General features: G+C 42.5%; 1 protein-coding gene across 1 annotated transcript in view; it reads left to right on the forward strand.

Moving 5' to 3' along the window:
- LOC121439576 (trifunctional enzyme subunit alpha, mitochondrial-like) overlaps nucleotides 1-23,940 on the forward strand; it is a 73,894-nt gene extending 49,954 nt beyond the window's left edge. Inside the window, exons 2-8 of the mRNA XM_041640092.1 lie at nucleotides 447-488; nucleotides 1,046-1,116; nucleotides 3,071-3,204; nucleotides 4,140-4,278; nucleotides 4,995-5,114; nucleotides 6,924-7,026; nucleotides 23,681-23,940. Coding sequence (XP_041496026.1) covers nucleotides 447-488; nucleotides 1,046-1,116; nucleotides 3,071-3,204; nucleotides 4,140-4,278; nucleotides 4,995-5,114; nucleotides 6,924-7,026; nucleotides 23,681-23,736 — 665 coding nt within the window. The 3' untranslated portion in view covers nucleotides 23,737-23,940. The remainder of the gene's footprint in view (nucleotides 1-446; nucleotides 489-1,045; nucleotides 1,117-3,070; nucleotides 3,205-4,139; nucleotides 4,279-4,994; nucleotides 5,115-6,923; nucleotides 7,027-23,680) is intronic.
- Nucleotides 23,941-24,244: the final 304 nt, after the last annotated feature.

The following is a 24,244-nucleotide window of genomic DNA, read 5'->3' on the forward strand; positions in this document are numbered from 1 at the left end:
AGACAACCTGTGGTCTCAGCTTCTGCTCATCTCCTTCCTTTAGCAACCTGGAGCCAGGACATGCTCACATGTCTCTGATTTTCTTTGGGGTTACCCTAAACCCATTTAGATAATTCATGATGCTTTCCTTAGATTAAGGTCAATCTTACTTCCATTTGCATGTTAGCCCTTTGCCATGTAACCCAACACATTCTAGAGATGTGATGTGTCCTTTTTTTTTTTTTTTTTGGTTGGCGGGGCCATCCTCTCCCTACCTTACTTATTATCTGGATAATCATTTGACCTAATAATTAAAATGAGAAAGGTAATGGAGTAGCCACAATAGTGGCCTAGAATACATTGTTCTGATTGGTGTTTTATTGGTGTAAATTCTAGTTTTGCTGACCTGACAGATATTACAGAAATTCTGTTTCACAAAATAATTTTGAAACACTCTTCCCTTGCAGGCTGTATTTGCCGCAGCTTTACAGCATCTTCTGCTTTGCTGAGTAAGTTGACTTTCTTGTTTACATAATGCTGATTTTTATACTTTTCATTTTTTGAAATTAGAATAGAATTTCACCATATCCCCCATTCACTTTCCTCCCTCCAACTTCTCCCACACACCTTTCTTGCTTTCAAATTCATGGCCATTTTTCTTCATTGCTGTATATATGCATATGTGTATATGCACATATATAAATACCTATATAGATATATATATATATCACTAGATATGTATATGTGTGTATCCCTAAATATATGTGTGTATCCTAATATGTATGTATGTGTATATGTTCCTAAATATATGTGTGTTTCTTGATATATATATATATATATATATGCATATATGTAAAACAACAAAGAAAAAGAGGCCATGAATTTGAGAGAGCAAGGGGAGTATATGGAAGAGTTGGAGGGAGGAAAGTGAATGGGGATGTGTGTGTCCTAAATACAACCTGCTCTGTCCATATAATGGTACTTGTATGTATATATCTTAACATCACTTTGTAGACGTACTTTGTGATAAGCATGTTTAGAAACTAATTTGTCTTCTCTCTTTTAGCCAGAAACCATATTAATTATGGAGTCAAAGGGGATGTGGCGGTTATTCGGATTAACTCACCCAATTCTAAGGTACCCAAACTTTTTTTAGTTAATTTCTACCAACTACATTTATGAATCCTATCCTAAGTAGAAATGAAATCTGCCTGTTTGGAAGTGGGCCTGTCACATGATTTTAAGGTTTTCTTAGTTATAGGCAGATGTTCCTGTATGAGAATTCCTTCTTGAGGCCAGGGGTGGTGGTGCACACCTTTAATCCCAGCAGTGGGAAACAAAGGCAGGCAGATCTCTCTGAAGCCTCAGCCAGCCTGATCTACATAGTGAGTTTCAGGTCAGGTAGAACACAGTGAGATTCTGTCTCAAAAAAAAAAAGAAAAAGAAAAAAATGTCCTTCTTGGTGGTGTTCACCTTTAACACCAACACTGTAGAAGAAGAGGCAGGTGGGTCTCTGTGATTTCTAGACCAGCCAGGCCTACTTAGTGAGACCCCATTTCAAAGACAGACAACACACAAAGAACTCCTTCTTATTGACTCTAGGTGTCAGATTAATATCAAAGATTAATAAAACTAGCCTGTTATTGTATAGGATAAGTGTGATAGAATATGCTTGTTGATAAGACTTAATCCACCTATTTTAAACATGAGGTGATTAAATCTACCTTCAGTACCTTCCTGTTGTAGTATTACTCATAGTAGGTTGGCGGGGATACATGTAGACATTTGGCTCTTGAGCTTCCTACAGGTTCTGAATGACTCATGCAGGCCACATGCTAGAAACAGGTTATGTGAAAATGGAACCTGGAGCTGAGTGGTGGTGGCACACACCTTTAATCCCAGCACTTGGGAGGCAGAAGCAGGTGGATCTTTGTGAGTTCGAGGCCAGTCTGGTCTACAAGAGCTAGTTCCAGAACAGGCTCTAAAGCTACAGAGAAACCCTGTCTCGGGGGAAAAAAATAAAGGAAAATGGAACCTGGATCTTGGCAAATTCAACAGTGTAGACAACAGAACCCTAGTTTTGCCAAGAATATTCTATTGCAGGGGTTCATTCTTTCCCCCATCTCAAATTGGTATAAAGGTCTCTTACTATTTTTTTTTTAAATAAAATCTTGCAGCCAGAGCTCTATATGACATAGATGAGATTGAGCCAAGCATGGGGACTGACTCACAGCACCTGAGAGGCACAAATAGGAAGAATTCTAGGTCATCCTCAGCTACAGAGTACAAGGCTAGCCTGGGCTATATAGAACCGTGTAAGAAACAGGAGGACCTACGTGAAGCAGTTGGCAACTCTCACCCATTAGCAGTTATAGGAGCCAGGCTTTCACTCGTGCTGGTCCAATATGGAATAACTTAGGATTCAAACTTAAGATTTTTCCCCTTAATTTTCTGAAGTTGAATATATTTATAAAATGAAGACCATACTGTGTCTAATTTAGCTTCTTTTTTTATGTTGTATAGATTCCCTTCTCCCCCTGGGCCAATAAATATTTGTAGATTTATTTAATTGTACCTGCATCTGATCCAGACTGCTAGGAGTATGACCTTATGATCACTTTTTTAGTTTAGTTTTTTTCAGACAAGGTCTCACTGGATAGGCTGGATAGCCTGGAACCTTCTGTGTCCTAGGTCAGCCTCAGACTTGTGGCAGAATTTAGAAGGAAGCATCCCTATGCCCAGCCAGCAGAGTCCCCTTTTTTCTGTATTGTGTGTACATGACGTCCTTGAGGGTGAGAGTGAAATTGAGTCTCTCCTCCACCTTTACCTGGGATATAAGGATCAAACTCGGATGGTTGGGCTTGCATGGCAAGCACGTTTACCCACTGGGCATCTCTCCAGCTCTTGAGACCTGTTTTTAAAGGGAAGGGTACTAGTTGGGTTTCAGAGGGGTTTTGGTCTGTCTGTGTTTTGGTTTTGGTTTCTTCATTTTCTTCTTACAATATGTCTGCTGCATGAACATATTTGACAGTGGTAGTATGTCTGTTTTACTTCTAGTTTAAACCCTTAGATGTAGCTGTTTCTCTTGTAGGTAAATACATTGAATAAAGAAGTACAAGCAGAGTTTGCAGAAGTTATGAATGAAATCTGGGCCAATGACCAAATCAGAAGTGCTGTCCTTAATTCATCAAAGCCCGGCTGCTTTGTCGCAGGTGCTGATATCAAGTAAGTTTATCTTGATTAATTACATATTTCTATCTTTAAAAGAAGATAGAAGTAAATTCTCCAAAAGTTTGTTTTTTGAAGTTATTTTCCTGAGTTTAATAAAGCTGATGAAATAAAGGAACTTGTTGCTTAAATCATAGATGACTAAATACAGCCTTTCTTTCTTGCTAGCCAAGAACAAATGCCCAGTTTTCTTCCATCATACCAGAAAACATTTAAAAATTTGGTGGAAATCCCAATTCGTATAACCACTTTGGAGCACAGTTTGTCAGTACTTAGTAAAATGAAAAATACAAGGGCTAGACTGGTGGGTAAAATACCTGCCGCTAGGCCAATAACCTGAGTTTGATTCACCCACATAAAAGCTGGGCATGGTGAGTTTGATGAATCGCCTTGTCTCAAAAAATAAGAAGTGAAAAAGCCACCTGAAGTTGGCCTCCACATGTGCCTGTACAGTTGAGCAAACATGCAGATACACACACACAAGGAGTGGGAGGCAACAAGTATGTTCCAGCCGCATACTCTCATCTAGGTGTATATACTAAAGAAATCTTAGTCTCTATTCATAAGAATCTGTGTGGAAGAATAGTCATTCCTGTGTGTAGGTAGACATAATGAAGCCTTTGAAACCAGCTACATGTCACTAGGGAAACAGATAGTAAAGACTACAAAACAGCTGAAAGAGATTAACTAGATCCAGAACATCACCCTAGAATTGTCTGATCTGTTAGCCAAAATATTTACCAGGTGATATTAGAGCTTTGTGATCAGTGGTTTGTTAAGGAAGCAAAATAAATTGTGTAACATGTTCCATTTTATGAACTCATTGCCAAATATTGATGTATGCTGAGATAAGCATGTAGTGGGTGAAGTGTTATACAAAGTAGGATCCAGTTTCATCTCTCCTTTTGTGTTCTTTTATGTGGCTGCTACAGCATGCTAGCCTCTTGTACAACTCCGCAAGAAGCAACACGAATATCACAGGAAGGACAGAGAATGTTTGAGAAACTTGAAAAGTCCTCAAAGCCCGTTGTAGCCGCCATCAGTGGATCCTGCTTGGGAGGAGGACTTGAGGTATGGATGAATCCCAGAGCTGTATAGATGCTGTCCCACTCACTGGTAGGATGTGCTGCTGTGACCCTTGGGCTATTGTTTCTCCTGCAGGAAAGTCTTCCGAGTAGGATTGGCTTGATTTTAGCTATCAAACATCTGCATGGGGTTAACTCTTAATTTATGACAAGCAGCAAGTGACACAGAGCACGTGAGCCAAGGAACGCTGTTTCCATTGACAGCTGTGATTTAAACTGCACCATGAAGTCTTTCTCATGGCTGCATACCTGCCTCAGACTCAGGGCAAAGATCAGAAGTGGGATCTGTGTTCGTGTTCTTAAGTCTGGTTGACCTTCAAAGCATAATAATATATTTAAGTCTCGTGAGAGAGAGTTTCTTGTGAATAGTAAAGATGATAAGATTAAAGAGAAGAGATTCTTTTTTGTTTTGTTTTTTTGAGACAGGATCTCACTGTGTAGGCCTGCCTCTGCCTCCAGAGTGCTGGGATCAAAGGTTACCTTCAGGAGAGTTTTAAGGAGAAGAGCGACCTGAAAGGGTTGATAAATCATGACAATGGTAGAAGAGGTAAATGGTAGAGTGCCGGATGTCAGCCTAACAAATCATGGTTTATTTTGTGGGACATTCCTGCTTTATAAATAACATTTAGACCTGCCAACCTAGGTGCTAAATCGTTACAGTTATATTTTCTAACTTGTAATTTTTCTTTCATTTCTCTGAAGCTCGCCTTAGCATGCCAATACAGAGTAGCAACAAAGGACAAAAAAACAGTATTGGGCGTCCCTGAAGTGTTACTGGGACTCTTACCAGGAGCTGGAGGTACCCAGAGACTGCCCAAAATGGTGAGTTTAAGAACACCCAACGCCGTGAACTTGAGTTATACATAAATACCCTTTGGATCTACTCCATCTTCTACAAAGTACTCACTGTAAATTCAGAAGCCAAGTAAGTTAGGAGTACAGAGGATTGTTGAGAGATTTTTTTTCTTCATTCCTGATAGTTTTTCAGTTCTACAGAATTGTTAGTAAAGGATAAAAGTGATAAGCCTTGCTTTTCCAAAACATTAATTTGTTCCTCCTCTCACGGTATCGCCTTAATAGTTTTTCAAAGCCATGGGTTGTAGGTCATAATAAGTATGAGACAGCTTTCTCATGATTCTCTGATTTAGACCATGTCCTTGCTATAGTCAGAGGACCAAAAAAGATCAGTAAGCTTCTGAATTTCTAGGAAAGGAGAAGGAGAGTCATCCCTGGAGGCTGCGGAGGGATTTCCTATCAAAGCAGATGGCAGAGCCTCGCAGCGCCCAGCACTGTAGACTTCTCAGTGAGAAGGGCACAGTGGAGCAGCTGAGCCTAGAAGCCCACACAAGTGCAAATGGGGAAAGGAAGGTTTTGTTTCATTTGGTTGGTTTTGATTTTGATCAAAAGCTTCATCCTGTAGCCTAGACTGGCCTCAAACTCTTATCTTTCCCCTGCCTCACCCTCCTGAGTCTGAAATAACACATACCAATCTAGTTATCAAAATAAATAATACACATTTCTTTGTAAGAATTGTCTAGAAGATGTCTTGACACAAAAAGTTTTGTTGAATTTCATTTACTTACGTTACTAGGAGTTCTTTCATTTTTGTTTTTATGCTTTTTTTTTGTTATTGTTTTTGGTTGGTTGCTTGTTTGTTTCTTTAAGCCAGGGTCTCTTTATGTAGTCCTGACTTCACTATGTAGACCAGGCTGGCCTAGATCTCAGAGATTCTTTTGCCTCTGCCTCCTGAGTACTAGGATTATAGGTGTAAGCCTCCATACCTAGCTGGTTTTGTTTTGTTTGTTGTTGTTGTTTTGTTCTGAATCAGAGTCTTCTCTACAACTCAGACACACCTTGAGTCTACCATTCTCCTGCCTCAGCTTTCCAAGATATGGAACAAACCATACACTTGGCTAGAGATCAGTTTTCTACAATACTGTATCAGTTGAGCTGCATTGTTAATTCTCAGCATTATTTTTCTGAAAATTGAACCCATGGTCTTATGCATGCCGAGCAAAGAGTACCACTGAGCTACAACCTCAGCCCTAGTTTTAAATACTGTATAAATGATGGAAAACAAATTGAGAATGACAGTCTACAATTTTAGTTCATATAAAATGAATTCTCCACCTCTCCAGTTCCTTATGCTATTGAATTTAAAATATATTATAAAAGCATTTTTTTCTTCAACTGGACATAATCTCAAAACTTAAAAGTGTGTAAGTATATAAAATTTAATTTACTGATAAAAGAACATAAAGCTGTGGTCTACAGAGTTAGTTCTAGGACATCCAGGGCTACACAAAGAAACCCTGTCTTCAAAACAAAACTGGTTTGACTTTTCTCCTTATTTTAGAAAAAATGATTATGTTTATTATTATATTGCATGTTCATGCTCACGTGTGCAAGGGTGCACACATGGAAGTCAGAGGACATGTTTCAGGAATCAGTTCTCTCTTGCCAAGAGAGTTCCAGGAATTAAACTCAGGGTGTCAGCCTTGACAGCAAGCATCTTTACCCACTGAGCCCCTCCCAGCCCCACGTTTCTTCAAAAGTTTGCTCACTTATGATTTGTAAACTAACTTTCACCCTCATTTTCCCCCTGTGCCCTGGCTCTCACTTGCATGTTAGGTGGGTGTTCCTGCTGCGTTTGACATGATGCTGACTGGTAGAAACATTCGTGCAGACAGAGCAAAGAAAATGGGATTGGTTGACCAGTTGGTGGAACCCCTGGGTAAGTGTTAGAATGACTCAGAATTGGGTCTTATAGAGTTGTTTATTTCCTGAAGGATTTGATCACTTGAATATTGGTTAGGATGAAACTCAAAACTCTTAAGAAGTAACGGTATTTTAGGAGTGACATTTTCTGAGAGCTAATACTAAATCATTTTTTCTTTTGGTTTTTCGAGACAGGGTTTCTCTGTAGCTTTGGAGTATGTCCTGGAACTAGCTCTTGTAGCCCAGGCTGGCCTCAGACTTACAGAGATCCGCCTACCTCTGCCTCCCAAGTGCTGGGATTAAAGGCATATGCCACCACTGCCCGGCTAATACTAAATCATTTTAACCACCACCCTGGTTTCTATTTATTTTTTGATTATATGGATATCAGGAATATAGGAATCAGTTCAATCATTAGTGTTTAATTATTAATTAGCTGTTATTACTGTCCATGTGTAAGCCTCCCTTAGTCCCTGGTGGGAGGATCTTTGCTTTATTTATTGTTTTTATTTTTGTTTGGGGCATGTGGGATCAAACCAGGGTCTTCTGCACGCTGGGCCAGTACTCTATCACTGAGCTACATCCCCACCCTGTGTTTTAATAATAATAAGCACAGGAAAGAGCCAACCTCAGAATGTTAATATATGGTATCTACTTATGTGCTACTTTCATGCAATTTCTGCTAGCAGTAGAAACCTCTAAAATGTACATTCATCTCCTGGTATGTCTTAAATATCATTATTAAGCTATTACTTAAGGCTCAGTGTGGTGGTTTATGCTTGTAATCCAGCATTTAAAGATTGAAACAAATGAATCATGAGTTTCAGCCACCTTAGGCCACATAGTGTAGAAAGTTCTAAGCCAGAGCTGCATAGTGAGACCATACGTCAAGAAAATAAACAGGAGCTATTGAGATGCCCAGGGACCTGAGTTTAATTTCTAGGATCCACATGGCTAGAATAATTTTCTTAACAAACGGTGCAGAACTTTGGGTACTGGTAGCAAAAGAAAAAAGGCACTGCATGTAAATTCTAACTTAAAGTGAACCATAGACCAATGTCCAAGAGACAAAACCAGAACACTTTCAGAAGAGAGCAAAGGAGGAAATCTTTGTGCTTTTTAAATCAGAAAGGTGTTAGATACCAAGCCAGTAGCATGATCCACAAAAATCTCCAAAATACCAAAATAATAAAAATCTCTAGGGGCAGAGAGAGATGGCCTAGCTGGTAAAGACATTTGCCACACAAATCTGGTGACCTGAATTTGACCTTGGAAACAATATAAAGTTTTGAAGGAAAGAACGAACTCCACAAAATTATCCTTTGACCACCACATGGGAGCCATGGCATGTGAGCACATGATACATGTATACAAACACACACACACACAGACAAACTAATGGTGATATTGAGCTAGCCTTTGCCCCTGAAGTAAACTCCACTTAAAGATAACACATTATCCTTTTTACAAATTGCTGGCTTGATCACCTAAAAAAATTTGTTTAAAGATTTGTTTATTTATTTATTGTGTATACAGCATCCTGCCTCCATGTTCAGAAGAGGGCACCAAATCTCATTACAGATGGTTGTGAGTGACCATGTGGTTGCTGGGAATTAAACTCAGGACCTCTGGAAGAGCAGTCAGTGCTCTTAACCTCTGAGCCATCTCTTCAGTCCTAATCACCTAAAATTTTATAAGTGATTTTTTTGCCTGGCAAAGAAAGTTAATGGTATCGTGGCTAATTATGTTTCCTTACAGTATTTGCATGATGTTAGTATCGGGGTAATGCTGGCCTCATAAAATTAGTTGTGGAATATCTCTTTCTCTTGTTTTCTGGAAATTTTTGTATAGAATTGATATTTCTTCTTACTTAAATACCTAACATACTTAACCATAAAGCCATATATGGGGTTGGTGGATTGTTATTTTTTCTTTTGTTTTGGTTTTTGTTCTGACTAAGATAGTTTTAGGGTTTGTTTTGGGTTTCTTTGTTGTTTGTTTAATTTTTTATTATTTTAGACTTACTTATTTTCTTATGAATGTTTTGCTTGCGTGTATTTCTGTGCACATGTGTGACTGGTACCCGCAGGGGTCAGAAGAGAGCAACTGGACTATAATTGTAAACCACTGTGTGGGTGCTCGGACTCAAACCCCGTTCCTCTGCAAGAACAGCGAGTGCTCTCAACCGCTGAGCCAGCACTCTAGCCCCTTGTTTTTGTTTTTTGAGGTTTTGTGTATGTGTGTGTGTCTGCCTGTCTGTCTGTCTGTCTATGTATGAGTATCCTATCGTGTGTGTTCAGGTACCTCTGGGGGCCAGAAGAGGGCATTGGCTCCCATGAAGCCAGAGTTACACGTGGTTGTGAGGGGTCACCTGACTGCTGAGGAAGCCTTGAACAAGCAGACTTTGTGGAGCCTGGCAGAGGAAATGGCATGGAAGTAGGGGAAAGTCTTTAAGATTCTTTTTCTCTTAGTACAGCTAATGTCCTAAGGCCAAGAGACCTAGGATGGAAAGTATACGGGCTAGGAATGGACATATGAGTGAGACCATTGCCATCCCAGGAGACCTGTCCTTATCTGTACCTCCCTCGAGGACTGTGGTGCACTGGCCACACTGCAAGTGTGGCATAAGGAAGGCAGTGTTTCCCATGCCATCTTCCCAGTGTCACATTCTTACCCTCAGGGAGAACCTCAGCTGGTCATAGTTCTTCACCTAGTAGGATGGCCTTTGTTCCTAAAAGGTGTAGGCCACCAGCCGTCCTGTGCTGGTGTTCTTTTTGTGCTTCTGGAGTGGTCTTTCGTGGATGTGCTGCACAGTGCTGGCCAAAGCTGGCCCCCTGGGTAGACCTGTTGTTACTGCATGCTCAGCAGCATTCTGCGTACAGTCTGGTGACCGTGGCCACCCTGTCAGATTATGATGCTATTGACTTTTCTGGATTCTCTGAGTCTTGGCCATGCGCCACACCGCCTAGCTAGAGTCTACCTCTGAGGGGAGGGTGATGGGGAGCACGCGTCAAATGATCCCAAGATAACTTCGAATAGAGTATTTTAAGGTTTTTCTTTATTAAAAGAGAACTCACAGATCACAGTGAGGAAATAGGAATGGGGTCCAACATCCAGGTGTGGCTCATGAGAAGAAGAAAGCAAGTGGGGCGGATTGCAGATTTTTGGTACCCTAAGTCACGCCTCAAACTACTCCAGCCTCTTAAAGCCATTGGCTGAAGGAGGTTCCCCATCATCTCCCCTTTTTGTCTAAATAAGAGAGTTCCAAACCCAATACAAAACTATATATGCTAAAAACAGATATCAAGTATAAAAATTAGAATTACAAACCAGCATAAACAATATTAAGCAAGGAGCATATGCTAATTGTTTTAATAATCATTCTAGACTAAGGAGTCTAATGGTTTGGCTAGATCATAAGAGGAAGGTAACTATGACTATCTAGTCTTTAACCCCATCGAAGGCCTGAGAAGGGAGATAATATTACTTGAGTAGGCGGGAAGTATAACTAAGCAGCTTTCAAAATGTGTAGTAGATAACAGAGACAACTGGCTACCTGAGCAATCACCCAAAGTCTCATTTGTAATTTGAAGCAACCAACTTTGGCTAAGGCCTAGAGTAACTGATAGACCATTTTTAGAGGCAGGAAAATTTTTTAAGACTGTCTTACCCAGTCTTGGCAAAGTTTGGCAGTCTTTTTTTTTTTTTTTTTTTTTGCTTGTCCAGTCTAGACACCATGCACTTTGTCAGTGGTTGAGGCATGGGCAGTGCCTTGCCCAAAGACCAATTATGCCAAGAAAAAAACAAGCTCCAAGTGGAATTTCTTTGGTGCGCAACATTTTCTTGGGAATATATCAGTGCTGTCAGGAGCAATTGTGTCTCATGTCAACAGAACCCTAAGTTATTTAAATGCCATGTTTTACAGATTTTTGAAGTGGTTGAAGATTACCTATCTATGTAGAATACAATCTCTATGTATTTAAAAACCTAATTAGCCTGACTGTAAGTATGACAAACATGAATGACTATTGACCTATAATACTTAATACCTATATAACTAAGACTTTATATCAGTGATATTAAACAATCTTTAAACAATTGTACAGTGAATAAGGACAATGACCTCAAAATGTAAACAATGTGTAAGTATCTTGATCAGAGGTAAAAATATGCAATATGATAAATATATCCTAAAATTGTATCAGTATACAAAATGTCTTAAACAGAGATAGAAACATGCATGCATACAATCTGACAAAATAACTTTGCACAGATGTACAAATATTGCAAACAGAAATAGGGGTATATTTAATATAACAAATATAATTCGAATTTGTATCAAAATACAAGAATCTATACCAGTAAACTGTCCATAAATAATAGCTCACAAGTATTTACTCTGTTATTCACTATTATTATTGGTGTGAACAAGCTCACACTAATCTAATCTATTCCCCATCAGGAAGGAATAGCTGAGTCACAAGGCAATAAGCTTTGTGAGCAATCTATCACTTTATCTCTAAAGCTAAAACACAAGAGAGTAATTTGATTTGGGGGGCTGGAGAGATGGCTCAGTGGGTTAAGAGCACTTGACTGCTCTTTCAGAGGTCCTGAGATCAACTCCCAGTAACCACATGGTAGCTCACAATCACCCGTAATGGGGTCAGATTCCTTTTTCTGGTGTATATGAAGACAGAGCACTCATGTACATAAAATACATGAATAAATAAGTCTTTAAAAAAAAAGAAGAAGAGATTTGAAAAGCCAGATATGTTGGTTTGTTCCTGTAATCCCAGTGCCTACAAGGTTGAGACAGGAAGATTACCATGAGCTTTAGGCCAGTCTAGGCTACACAGTAAGATTTTGGAGCAGGCAAGGGGGATGAGGGTGGAGAGAAACCTCTGATTTATTCTTAACTGCAGGTTTGGAAAGTGTCATCCTCCTGCCTTCGCCTCTCTAGTGCCCCCTGCCCTAACTCCAATTATTTTTAAATTGTTACACGCTGTTCAGGAAAAGGATGACAAAACCAAGCTAACGTGCTTACAACTCTTGTCAAGGCACCTCCCCAATCTAGTTACCAACCCTGAAACTCCAGTTAAAGCTGCTTCCAGGCTCCTCGCTGTCCCTAAAGCTGATAGTCACGTTCCGACATCTTCCCTGCAGCTGGCTACTGCCCACTCCTGCTCCCTTCCTCAGCAACTTACAGTTATGCCTGCTCTTGTGAGTCTTTCCTTACACACACACACACACACACACACACACACACACACGCACACCTGCCCCACTGTTCTCTCTCAGGGTAGGATGCATGCCTTGTTTGCCCTTCTTATCTGTGGGAAAGCCACCTCTGGCTGTTTCTAAGACCTTGCACAGTGTCTTGTATGCAAGAGGCCCTTAGTGAGCTTTCATTGAGATAAGATGGATCACAAGAGAATAAAGATACACACATCGCTAACATCAGCAGTGCTAAGGCAATATTCATGCTCATTCATTCACTTTGGAATGACATATTAGGAAATAACCCAAGAGTGGGGAAAAACTTGTTGCAAAAGTAAAAGGGACTCCGTGACATTGTGAAATGTCTATCTGATATACGCTAATGGGAAACTGCTAGCTGAGGAACCCCAGATAGCATCAGGATAAGGGTTGGCCACCAGCAGGATGGAGACATGGAGAGAGGTGGGGCTTTTTGCTTCTACCATCAACCTCCAGGGAGGGGAGGCAGTACAGGCTCATCACTGATGGCCGGTGATTCAATCAATCATGTCTACCAGTGAAACTTCCTTTAAAACTCCAAAGCGCTGGGTTTGAGAAGCTTCTAGATTGCTATACATGTGGAGGTCCTGCCGTTGGTATACTAGAAGAGAAGGGGGAGCTGTGAATGCCTTCCCACATCTCATGTCTCCTGTGTCTCTTCATTGTACAGACCACTAACATGGATAAAAGGAAATCAAGTGTATCTCTGAGTCGTATGGACATCTCCAGCAAATTAATTGAATCCAAGGAAGATGTCATGGGAATCTTGGATAACTGGTTAGTCAAAAGCATGAGCAAAACAAACCGGGGCCTGAGATTGGCACTAGGAGTGGGCAGCAGCCTCATAGGGTGAACCCCGGGGGTCCAAGTGTATCTTCAGGCAGATAGGGTCAGAAGTGAATGGGTTTAGAAGACAGCCCACCAGTGTCAGCTGCAGAACCTGTTGCAGAAATGAATGCCTGTTGATGTGGGGGAGAACACCCTGCCCATCTGATGTCAGAAGTGTTGATTGCTGGGAGGATAGGAAAAGCCACTCTGCTTTTCCTATAGCATTTAGCGAGTTATATTTATTTATTCATTCATTCATTCATTTTGGGTTTTTTAGAGACAGGGTTTCTCTGTGGCTTTGGAGCCTGTCTGGAACTAGCTCTTGTAGACCAGGCTGGCCTCGAATTCACAGAGATCCGCCTGCCTCTGCCTCCTGAGTGCTGGGATTAAAGGTGTGTCCCGCCACCGCCTGGCTGCAAGTCATTTTTATAAGTGTGGAAGACAGAAGCAATCAAATGCCCAGTTAAATGAAAACCCAAACTGTAGTAAAGTAATGTAATAAAGTATACAGTCCCTTTTAAAAGGTAAGTAAATTAGGGTCAAGGACAGGTAATAAACAGTTTGGTGTATGACCTTGGGAACTGTCTGCCTCCAAATTGGGATGATGACAGCAACCCAAAGAGTGGTATATGCAAGTCTAGCGTGAGAAGAATGTCAGCGTGGCTGACAACTGCCCGTTTACTCAGAGTCCACACCTTCCACCCATCAAACTTCTTTCTGCTTGTCTATCATCTATTTTGCGATTCTAAGGCTTCAGCAAAATTGGTACAAACCTGAGTTTGGAGCGCCACCTAGTGCTAGAACAACAGACGTGACTACGTGCTCAGATAAAGCATAGAACAAAACCAGGCTCTGGGAAATTTATGTATACTCTGCCCTTATTCTATTATTGTTAACAGTGTGTGTGTGTGTGTGTGTGTGTGTGTGTGTTCACATGCCTACCACAACACAGAGTTCTCTCCTTCCACTGAGTGGCTCAGAGGATTGAACTCAGGTCATTAGGCTTGGAATATAATCACCTTTATCAGTTGAGCCATTTTGCTGGCCCCCTTCTTATTACCAATTTCTACTTCTCAATAAATACTCTCTAACCGTGAAAATTATGGCTTGATTGCTTGACTGTAGTCTAGATTGTAAAGTAGTTAAACGGTGATTTGCACTTGAGTGTTGGTAAGAATGGAAGAAAATTGGGATCCATGCAGTATGAGTAGAAATGTAAAATGGAACCATTTACATCACAAAACATTTATATTCAGTGTGTGTGCGGGGAAATGTTTGCTAACTCCTCAAAAATGTAGGCATAAACCGAGCAGTGGTAGTGCACACCTTTAATTCCAGCACTTGGGAGGCAGCGGCAGGTGGATCTCAAGAGTTTGACACCAGCCTGACCTACAGAGAGAGTTCTGGGACAGCCAGGGCAACACAGAGAAACCCTGTCTCGAACACACACACACACACACACACACACACACACACACACGTGAGCCTAGAATCTCCATATGACCCCTCTGTCCCACTCCTAGGTATACATGCCAGAGCATGTCACAAATGCTGTGGGAGGTCACAAAGCAACTCTCAGAACCTGGCTCCTTGACATCTGAAGCTCCTGAGACATCCCTCAGAACTCAGGTCCCTCCCATTTCCCCTTGCATCTCCCATCCCAGTGCTGAAGGAGGCTTTGTATCAAGCTTCATTCCTGCCTGAAGTTCAGACCCACCCAGGAAGAAGCAGTCACCACCACCCTTCCTCTGACCTTCTGTTACCTACACTGCATCAGAAGAGAGACTGAAGATTGCCAGCACACCTGGAAAACCCCAGGCCCAGCCTTATCCTCCGGTGCTCTCAGAATCATTCACACGCGGTTGTCCATTCCGCAGAACAAACAGACTTTGTCCCAGGCCCTCATATGTTCCCCAAGTCTTAAAAATCATGTACCGTCCTCCTGACATGCCCTACCTCTCTGTTCCCTATAAAAAGATGGGTATGTAAACTCGTGGGTGCTTTGACTCAGGAGCTAAAACACACACCTGGAATAGTTCTCATTTAGCCAATCCTTGCAGATTATAAATCTGTTTGATGTATGTAAGTGCTCTATTTGCATGTATGCCTGCATGACAGAAGAGAGCATCATGTAAGTCTCCATGTTGTTACCAGGAATTGAACTCAGGGCCTCTGAGTAATTTCTCTAGTGCCTGTTTGTTTTGGATATGGAGTCTCTGTACATAGCTCTGGCTGCCCTGGAACTTACAATGTAGACGAGATGGGCTTCTAACTCACAGAGATCCGCCCCACCTGCCTTTGCCTCCCAAGTGCTGTGATAAAAGGGGCACAGCACTGATGGAGGAAGGTCATTGGTTAAAAAATAAAGAAACTGCTTGGCCTCATAGGTTAAAACATAGGTGGGTGGAGTAAACAGAACAGAACGCTGGGAGGAAGAGGAAGTGAGCTCAGACTCGATAGCTCTCCTCTCTGGGGCAGACGCGATGCAGCCAGCCACCAGGTCAGACATGCTGAATCTTTCCCGGTAAGACTGGTGCTACACAGATTACTAAAAATGGGTTAGGCAAAATATGAGAATTAGCCCATAAGAGGCTAGAGCTAGTGGGCCAAGCAGTGTTTAAAAGAATACAATTTGTGTGTTGTTATTTCGGGTAAAGCTAGCCAGTGGCTGGGAGCTGGGTGGCAGGAACGCAGCCTGCAGCTCCCTACAACAATGCTTGGCTTAGATGTATTTTAATGCATTTTATTTTATTTTTATATGTATGTGTGTATGTCTGCTTGTCTGTATGTGTACCATGTGTGTGCAGTGCCATGGGCCAGAAGAGGGCATTGGATCTTCTGGAACTGGAGTTACAGGTGATCATAAACTGTAGCTGCTGGGAGTCTCACTCAATCTTATGCAAGAGCAGCAAGTGCTCTTTACCCTGAGCCTTCTCTCCAGCCCCTTAATACTTTCTCTCTCTGTCTCTGTTTCTCTGTCTCTCTGTCTCTATCTCTCTCTCTCTCTCTCTCTCTCTCTCTCTCTCTCATTTATCAAAATAGGGCTTCTTTGTGTAACAGCCCTGACTGTCCTGGATCTCACTCTGTAGACCAGGCTGTCCTCAAACTCACAGAGATCCACCTGCCTCTGTGTCCTGAGTGCTGGAATTAGAGGTGTGTGTCATGCTTGTATTCCCTTAATACTTTCTCTAGTATTAATTTTTCATTTAATCCTCAGAATGAGAGCATATTCAAGGTGGCTTCCTCGATCCTATTCACATCCATATTTAAACATAATTTGTATGTTTCTTTTTGGAAAAAAAAAAGAAAATGAAAAACAAACAAACCAAAAAACCACCCTCTTATGTTTGGGCAAAGGGTGGCATACAATTTACATCTCATGTGCTTTGCTTAATATTTTATGAATATTACTCAACTGCAATGTACAGATCTCGTCTTCACTGACAGCTGTGCGTGCACATGTATGATAACTGACCTGACCAATTTCTTATTTGGAGCATCAAATAAGAATATTTTGCCATTGCCAATAACGAAGCAATGATTATGCACATTATCTCAGTGTTTCTTTTGATAAATATGTAGAAATTTAGATCTTGGTCAAAGGTTAAATACAAATATTATTTTGCTCTATGTTGTAAACTTTTCTTCCATTGGTTTTGTACTGTTTGCTTTTCACACTTGAAGTTTGAATTGATGTGGCTCCATACAGCCCCCCCCCCCAGAGAGTTTTGTCTAGCTTCATTCAATTTCTGTGTAATTTTCTTTTATAATATATTAGTTATTGATTTTGAAGAAGTGGGATGGTACCCAGGGCTTCACACATGCTATGCAAGTGTTCTGCCCCCGAGCCACTCCCCAGCCTGTGTCTCTATGTTGTGAGATAGAGGAGCATCTTTCTCTCTCCTCCATCTCCCTCCCCTCTCTACTTGCCCCCTTACCCCTTCTTTCAGTTGTCCTGGACCTCCCCATGACAATCGACTAGCCTCAGATTAATAATGGCCCCTTCCTTCCTGCCTCCAGCATGCTTGGATTGCAGACTTCTGCCACCATGCCCAGCATTTACTTCTTTTTCCACCAGGCTTTGAAATCTCCGCTGACTCCTTTGGCCTTGAGTTCTTTCCAAAGCCATTAGTGTTCTATTTCTGATGCATGTTGTAAATATTTTCTCTTGGCTTTAGCCTGCAAGAAGTCTGCTTCAGTTTTTCCGAGGTTGAATGTGTCAATCTCTCCATTGCCATCTGGGGCTTGAAGCACAGAAAGCTCCTCCCACACTCATGTTGGTATGGCACCTCTGCTTCTTGCAGTTCTTAGGAACTTTGTTTATTCTTGTGAAAGCAGCAAGGCATGAACGCATTTATATTTTTCCAGGCAATTACCTAAAATTGTCTTAGTTGCTTTTCTATTGCTGTGGCTAAGCACCAGGACCAAGGCGACTTCTAAAAGAAAGCATTTAATTGGAGGCCTGGTTACAGTTTCAGAGAGGGCATCCATGGCGACCAGAGCAGGGACAATGGTATTTGACTGGGAAGTCGGGCATGGTGCTGGAGCAGTAGCTGAGAGCTTACATCTTTTTATTATTATTATTATTATTATTATTATTATTATTATTTTGAGACAGAGTTTCTCTGTGTAGCCCTGGCTGTCCTGGAACTCTCTGTAGACTAGGCTGACCTCGAACTCACAGAGATCCACCTGCCTCTGCTTCCCTGAGTGCTAGGATTAAAGGCTTGCACTAACACCAGCCAGCTGAGAGCTTACATCTTGAGACAACAACCATGAAACAGACAGTGTTAACTGGGAATGGCATGGACTTTTGAAACTGATTCAAAGTCTACCATCAGTGAGATGCCTCCTCCAACAGGGCTCTCGTAATTCTTTCCAAACTGTCCCACTAACTGTGGAACAAGCATTCAAATAACGTGAGCCTATTGGGGCCATTCTCACCCAAACTTCCACACCAACTGTCTCAGTTTAATTTTGAAGTATAGCTTGTCTTGAGTGATGAAGGATATTACATGTGCCATATATTCAAGCTCCATGTGCACTGGTCCAATAACAATAGTGAGTTTACATGTACATTTTTTTAATGTTAGAAGCAGTCTGGATTTCCTATTTTTTCCACTGGCCTGCTTCTTGATGCACTGGTTCCATGAACTTAATGATAGAGGATTTATGGCATGTTTAATATTTGGAAGGATTAGTCCTCCGTTCATTAAATATTAAGGGCTTTCCTAAGGTATAAATATGGATTTATTTCTTCATTGGAACTTAAAAGTCAATCATGTAAACTTCAAAATAACTTTGTTAGTGATACTTAATGGGATAAATAGCTAATAATATAACTCAGATTTAATTGGCTTCTTTCCTACAGGCAATGTGATAAATGGCATATAGCATCTGTCTCAGGCTTTCTGTTGCCGCGATAAAACACCATAACCAAAAGTAGCATGGCAAGAGAAGTATTTATTTCCTCCATCACTGAGGGAGGTCAGGGCGACAACTGAAGCAGAAACCATAGAGAACGTGGCTCCCTGGATGGCTCCCCATGGCCCGCTCGGCTTGCTCTCCATCCCCCATCACTCACGCACTAGTGATAAAGGGAATCCCTTTAAAAAGTGGACAAAAAGTTTCTTGTATACACTCTTCCAAGGGTGTGTGTGACAATCTCATACCTTAGAAGGACAGAGACCCTGGAGCAGAATTGGACACCACCCCTGCCTTCAGCAAGACTGTAGCTGGTGGATGAGTCCCAGTACTTAGCTCCTCCCACATGTATGGGATCTATGGCTTTATGGATCCCTCAAGGGTCAAATAAAAAACTTGGAGGCAGCTGGGTGGTGGTGGCATACGCCTTTAATCCCAGCACTTGGGAGGCAGAGGCAGGCAGATCTCTGAGTTCCTAGGCCAACCTGGTCTACAAGAGCTAGTTGCAGGACAGGCTCCCAAGCTACAGAGAAGAGAAACCTTGTCTTGAAAAACAAAACAAAAAGAATTGTAAAAACAAACAAACAAACAAAAAAACCTTGGAGGCTGGAGAGATGCTGTAGCAGTTAAGAGCAAAGGGACACTTGGCCCACTAGAGCATGTGACTCTGACAGGCCTTGCCTTTCTCCCCGGTTCCCTCTGTCTTGCTAAAAAACCATTAGATTACATTCCTAAAGCAAAACCGTGAGGGTCCTTTCCTTTATTCGGATACTTTCCTATGCCTGGCTGAGGATGAGTTCCAAAGTCCAGCAATCAAAAGCCCCGTTTGGTTCACCTAATGAACATGCCCAGTCAAGATGTCCCACTACATCCTAGCCCACTCTAACACAGACCTCCCCTTTTTCTCCTCTCAAAACTTCACCTGCAAGGTCAAACAGGTGTTTGGATGTGGTTTGGGCCTAATCTGGGGTCCCAGAGGAAGACCCTACTGTTCAGTATCCTTCAAAGAACACTTGTTTGCTCTTCCAGAGAACCCAGGTTCATTGGCAGCACCCACAGGGCAGATAACAACTGTCAGTAGCTCCAGTTCCAGAGGATGGATGCCCTCTTCTGGCCCCTGAGTTCACTGCATACATGTGGTACACAGAGACACATGCCAGCAAAGTACCCATACATGTTAAAAATACAAGTAAATAAATTAAAAAAATAAAGTAGACTGTTATACCTGAAAATTGTGAGGAGAAAGGCCAAATCCACAATTATCTAATTAAAGCAAAGTTTAATAAATATTGGCCAGAAAGATGGACACTGGCCAGGTCCATAACCAGAATTCCCAGAGAATGGTGCTGAATTAGGTTAATCAGGTGCTCATAAAGGCAAAATGAACAAGGTTACTACGTCCAATCAGGGGAAAGAACACCTCCTGAGCACTTCCTGCAGGTGCAACTCCTGCCGGCCTGGTGATCAAGCACATCCTGAGCAGTTGGGGCGACCAGTTTTGTTTACTGAAGCGAAAAAACAACAGCCCCAGCATTCCAGGAAGTTATCTGTCCTTGGGCAAGTGAAGCTTACAAACATTAACTCTCTCAATAATATGATCAAAACCAAGAAAGATTGTTAAAGGCTCTTCTCATCAAACAAATGATCTGCGCTTAGGTGTCCAGCGTCGTTCCCTCCCCCCCATGATATTTATTGAGCTCTACATTTTTCTCTGCTCCTCTCCCTGCCTCTCCCCTCCCCCCTTCAGTCCTCCCCCAAGGTCCCCATGTTCCCAATTTACTCAGGAGATCTTGTCTTTTTCTACTTTCTACTTCCCATGTAGATTAGATCTGTATAAGTCTCTCTAAGTGTCCTGATTGTTGTCTAAGTTCTCTGGGATTGTGATTTGTAGGCTGGCTTTCTTTGCTTTATGTTAAAAACCACCTATGAGTGAGTACATGTGATAATTGTCTTTCTGGGTCTGGGTTACCTCACTCAAAATAATGTTTTCTAGCTCCATCCATTTTCCTGCAAAATTCATTCTGTCGTTATTTGTTTCTGCTGTGTAGTACTCCATTGTGTAAATGTACCACATTTTCCTTATCCATTCTTCGATCGAGGGGCATTCAGGTTGTTTCCAGGTTCTGGCTATGACAAACAAAGCTGCTATGAACATAGTTGAGCACATGTCCTTGTGGCATGATTGAGCATTCCTTGGATATATACCCAAAAGTGGTATTATTGGGTCTTGAGGAAGGTTGTTTCCTAATTTTCTGAGAAATCACCACACTGACATCCACGGGGTTGTACAAGCTTGCATTCCCACCAGCAATGCAGAAGGGTTCCCTTTTCCCCACAACCTCTCCAGCATAACTTGTCATCAGTGTTTTTGATCTTGGCCATTCTTACAGGTGTAAGATGGAATCTCAGAGTTGTTTTGATTTGCATTTCTGTGATGACTAAGGATGTTGAACATTTCCTTAAGTGTCTTTCAGCCATTTTAGGTTCCTCTGTTGAGAGTTCTCTGTTTAGGTCTGTACTCCATTTTTTTTATTGGATTATGTGATCTTTTGGTGTCCAATTTCTTGAGTTCTTTGTATATTTTGGATATCAGACCTCTGTCTGATGTGAAGTTAGTGAAGATCTTTTCCCATTCTGTAGGCTGTCGTTTTGTCTTGTTGACTGCGTCCTTTGCTTTACAGAAGCTTTTCAGTTTCAGGAGGTCCCATTTAGTAATTGTTTTTCTCAGTGTGCTACTCGGGTTCTATTTAGGAAGTGGTTCCCTGTGCCAATGCGTTCAAGTGTACTTCCCACTTTCTCTTCTATAAGGTTCAGTGTGGCTGGCTTTATGTTGAGGTCTTTGATCCATTTGGACTTGAGTTTTGTGCTTGGTGATAGATGTGGGTCTATTTTCATTCTTCTACATGTTGATATCCAGTTATGCCAGCACCACTTGTTAAATATGCTTTCTTTTTTCCATTTGATATTTTTTTGCTTCTTTATCGAATATCAGGTGTTCTAAGATGTATGGATTGATATCCGGGTCTTCTATTCAGTTCCATTGGTCCTTCTGTCTGTTCTTATGCCAGTATCAGGCTGTTTTCAGTACTGTAAATTTGTTTTTTTAAAAATTTTATTCATATTTTAATGAGGAGTACATCATTAAATGTCATACAGTGTTAGAAGAGGGCATTGGATTATGAGCCACTACGTAGTTGCTGGGAATTGCACTCTGGACCTATGGAAGAGCAGCCAGTGCTCTTTCTCCGGGCCATCTCTCTCTTCAGCCCCGAGGTGGCTGCTGTTTTAGCCCAGGTTTTCTGTTCTAACATGGCTCTTTCACCCGCTGCTCTCCCAGCCCCTAACTTCCAGCGCTCCCGTGTGTCTGTATTTCAGAAGTTCCAGCATGAGCTAAGCACCAAGTGGGTGTTGAATACAGTGAGTACCGGGGCCGACGTGCTGCTGGGGAAGACCTTACAGAACCACATGCTGGACTTCCACATCGCCAACTCCAAGCTCTTTTGGAAGGCACTGGCCATGTTGCAGGTGGGAGCGTGACAGGAGTCCCGCAAACCCAGACTGCCATAGAAGATGTTTTTTTGCAATGTTGGGGAGGGGTGTAGGGTTAAGTGCTAGATTTTCACAGGCATGTCTTTCTCGGGCATATTATCCGGTCTTCATTGCATGCACACAAAGGTGCAGGAGTGTGATACTGTACCTCCCAGTTGGCAGTCTTTAGGTTTCAAGGTGCAATAGAAACCCAACTAGTAGCTGGGCAGTGGTGGCAGACGCCTTTAATCCCAGCACTCAGGAGGCAGAGACAGGCAGGTGTCTGTGAGTTCGAGGCCAGCCTGGTCTACATAAGTGAGTTCCAGGACTTAGAACTGAATAGTTCTAAGACAGTAACCCCAGTGGGAAGGAGTCTTTCTGTTCCTCATGACACCGCTAGCATCTGGCTGAGGGCTCTTGTTGCCTTGTCTTGGGTCATGTGCACAACTTTGAACCAATCACTGCCCTCCAGGGAGAAAGGGCACCTGCTCATCTGCTTTGTGTGTACTTTCAAGAATCTGGTGGGGCAGGATGGCTTGATTATATCTACGGTCTCAGAATGGAGACCAACAGTTATCCAGGAAAAGAAAGGGGCCAATGCCCAAATGGAGGGAGAATGGATGCTGGGCAGAGATCATGATGGACAGCCTTGAAGGTTGCTATCCTTTATCATCGATCTACATGGGGTCTTTGGATCACAGTTGTAAATCTCACCAACTTCCCATTCATTAACTCCTTTAACTCACTTTTCCTTTACACCTTGTGATTATGGGGTTGCCAGGAGAGACAAACTCTCCACAGTGTCTTCGGCCAGTCTTCAGGATCCTAGCTGCCCCGCCACCCCCCCCCCTTCTCCAATTGCTTTCTTCTGTGACACTATTCTCAGTTCTCCTTGCCCTCCATCCCAACACCGACCTTACTACTACTCCCACAGCGGTTCTCTGGACAGTACAAGGCTCGCTGCATCGAGAGCCTCCTCCAAGCAGTCCATTTTCCTCAACCACTGTCAGATGATGTCCGGGCTGCTCCCATCTCCCACTACGTCCAGGTTGCCCACGAAAAGGGAAATGTATCCTTTCTTTCCCCTTGCTGGCCGTTCCACAAACTCTTTCTGAGGATCTTAAAAATCTAAGGAACTTGGTATGACACCAGATTTACAAAGCTCAGAGATCAGTGCCACGGGGAGCTCCCATTAGGAGGGGTAGGTGGATGGGGTGGGGATGGGGTGAGGATGCATGACAGTGGCAGAAACTACAGAGGTAAAAACGACATCAACAAAACGGCTTCTGTTCTGCCTTGGAGGGGCATCAAGAAGGACTGAGAGAAGGGTCTTAGCACAGGAATTTTCCAGCTTAAGTGAAGGTTTTTTTGTTTGTTTGTTTTTCAAGACAGTGCTTCTCTGTAGCTTTGGAGCCTGTCCTGGCACTCGCTCTGTAGACCAGGTTGGTCTCGAACTCAGAGATCCACCTGCCTCTGCCTCCCACGTGCTGGGATTAAAGGCGTGCACCACCACAGACCCGCCATCTTCCTATTCTTTTACCCAACCTAACTCCTGTGCCCAATTCTTGTCTCCTCCAGGGTTCTTTCTCAAATGACCTTACATTTTCTCCAGCTCGCCCTGCCCCTTCCCACAGGTGATCGCCACAGCCTTGCTGAGCCTTTTACAACGCTGCTCCATCACAGAGGCTAAGGCACGCCTGGCTGCAGCTCCTTCCGTCTATGAGGTTATCAGGAGCGCCCTCTCTGGGCCGGGTCAGAAGCGTACCACCCGAGCACTTGCGGACCCAACAGCCTATAGTGCAGTAAATTGATGTTTCTGGGACCGTGAAGAGCCTCTGCCATCGGTCCAGTCCCACGAAGACTTGTGCCAGCGATACACGTGGTGGTGGGACAAACCCAATTTCTGGGGGTGGGGGTGGGGGTGGGGGCATTAACAGCCCGGGATCGGGGAAGAGTCACTGGCATCTTCTGATCTCAGAAATAAAACTGATTGTCTTGTTTTGGAACCTAACCTTGCCAGCACTTGGGAGGCAGAGGCAGGCGGATCTCTGTGAGTTCGAGGCCAGCCTGGTCTAGAAGAGCTAGTTCCAGGACAGGAACCAAAAAGCTACGGAGAAACCCTGTCTCGAAAAAAAAAAAATTCCCCCCCTGAACCCTCAAGGGACATGCTGACATCATAATGTAAATGACAGGGCCTA

This window comes from Microtus oregoni, unplaced genomic scaffold (assembly GCF_018167655.1).
Source record: "Microtus oregoni isolate MIOR12 unplaced genomic scaffold, Mior012 000062F_ref0000492, whole genome shotgun sequence".
In the NCBI taxonomy this organism is placed as follows: domain Eukaryota; kingdom Metazoa; phylum Chordata; class Mammalia; order Rodentia; family Cricetidae; genus Microtus; species Microtus oregoni.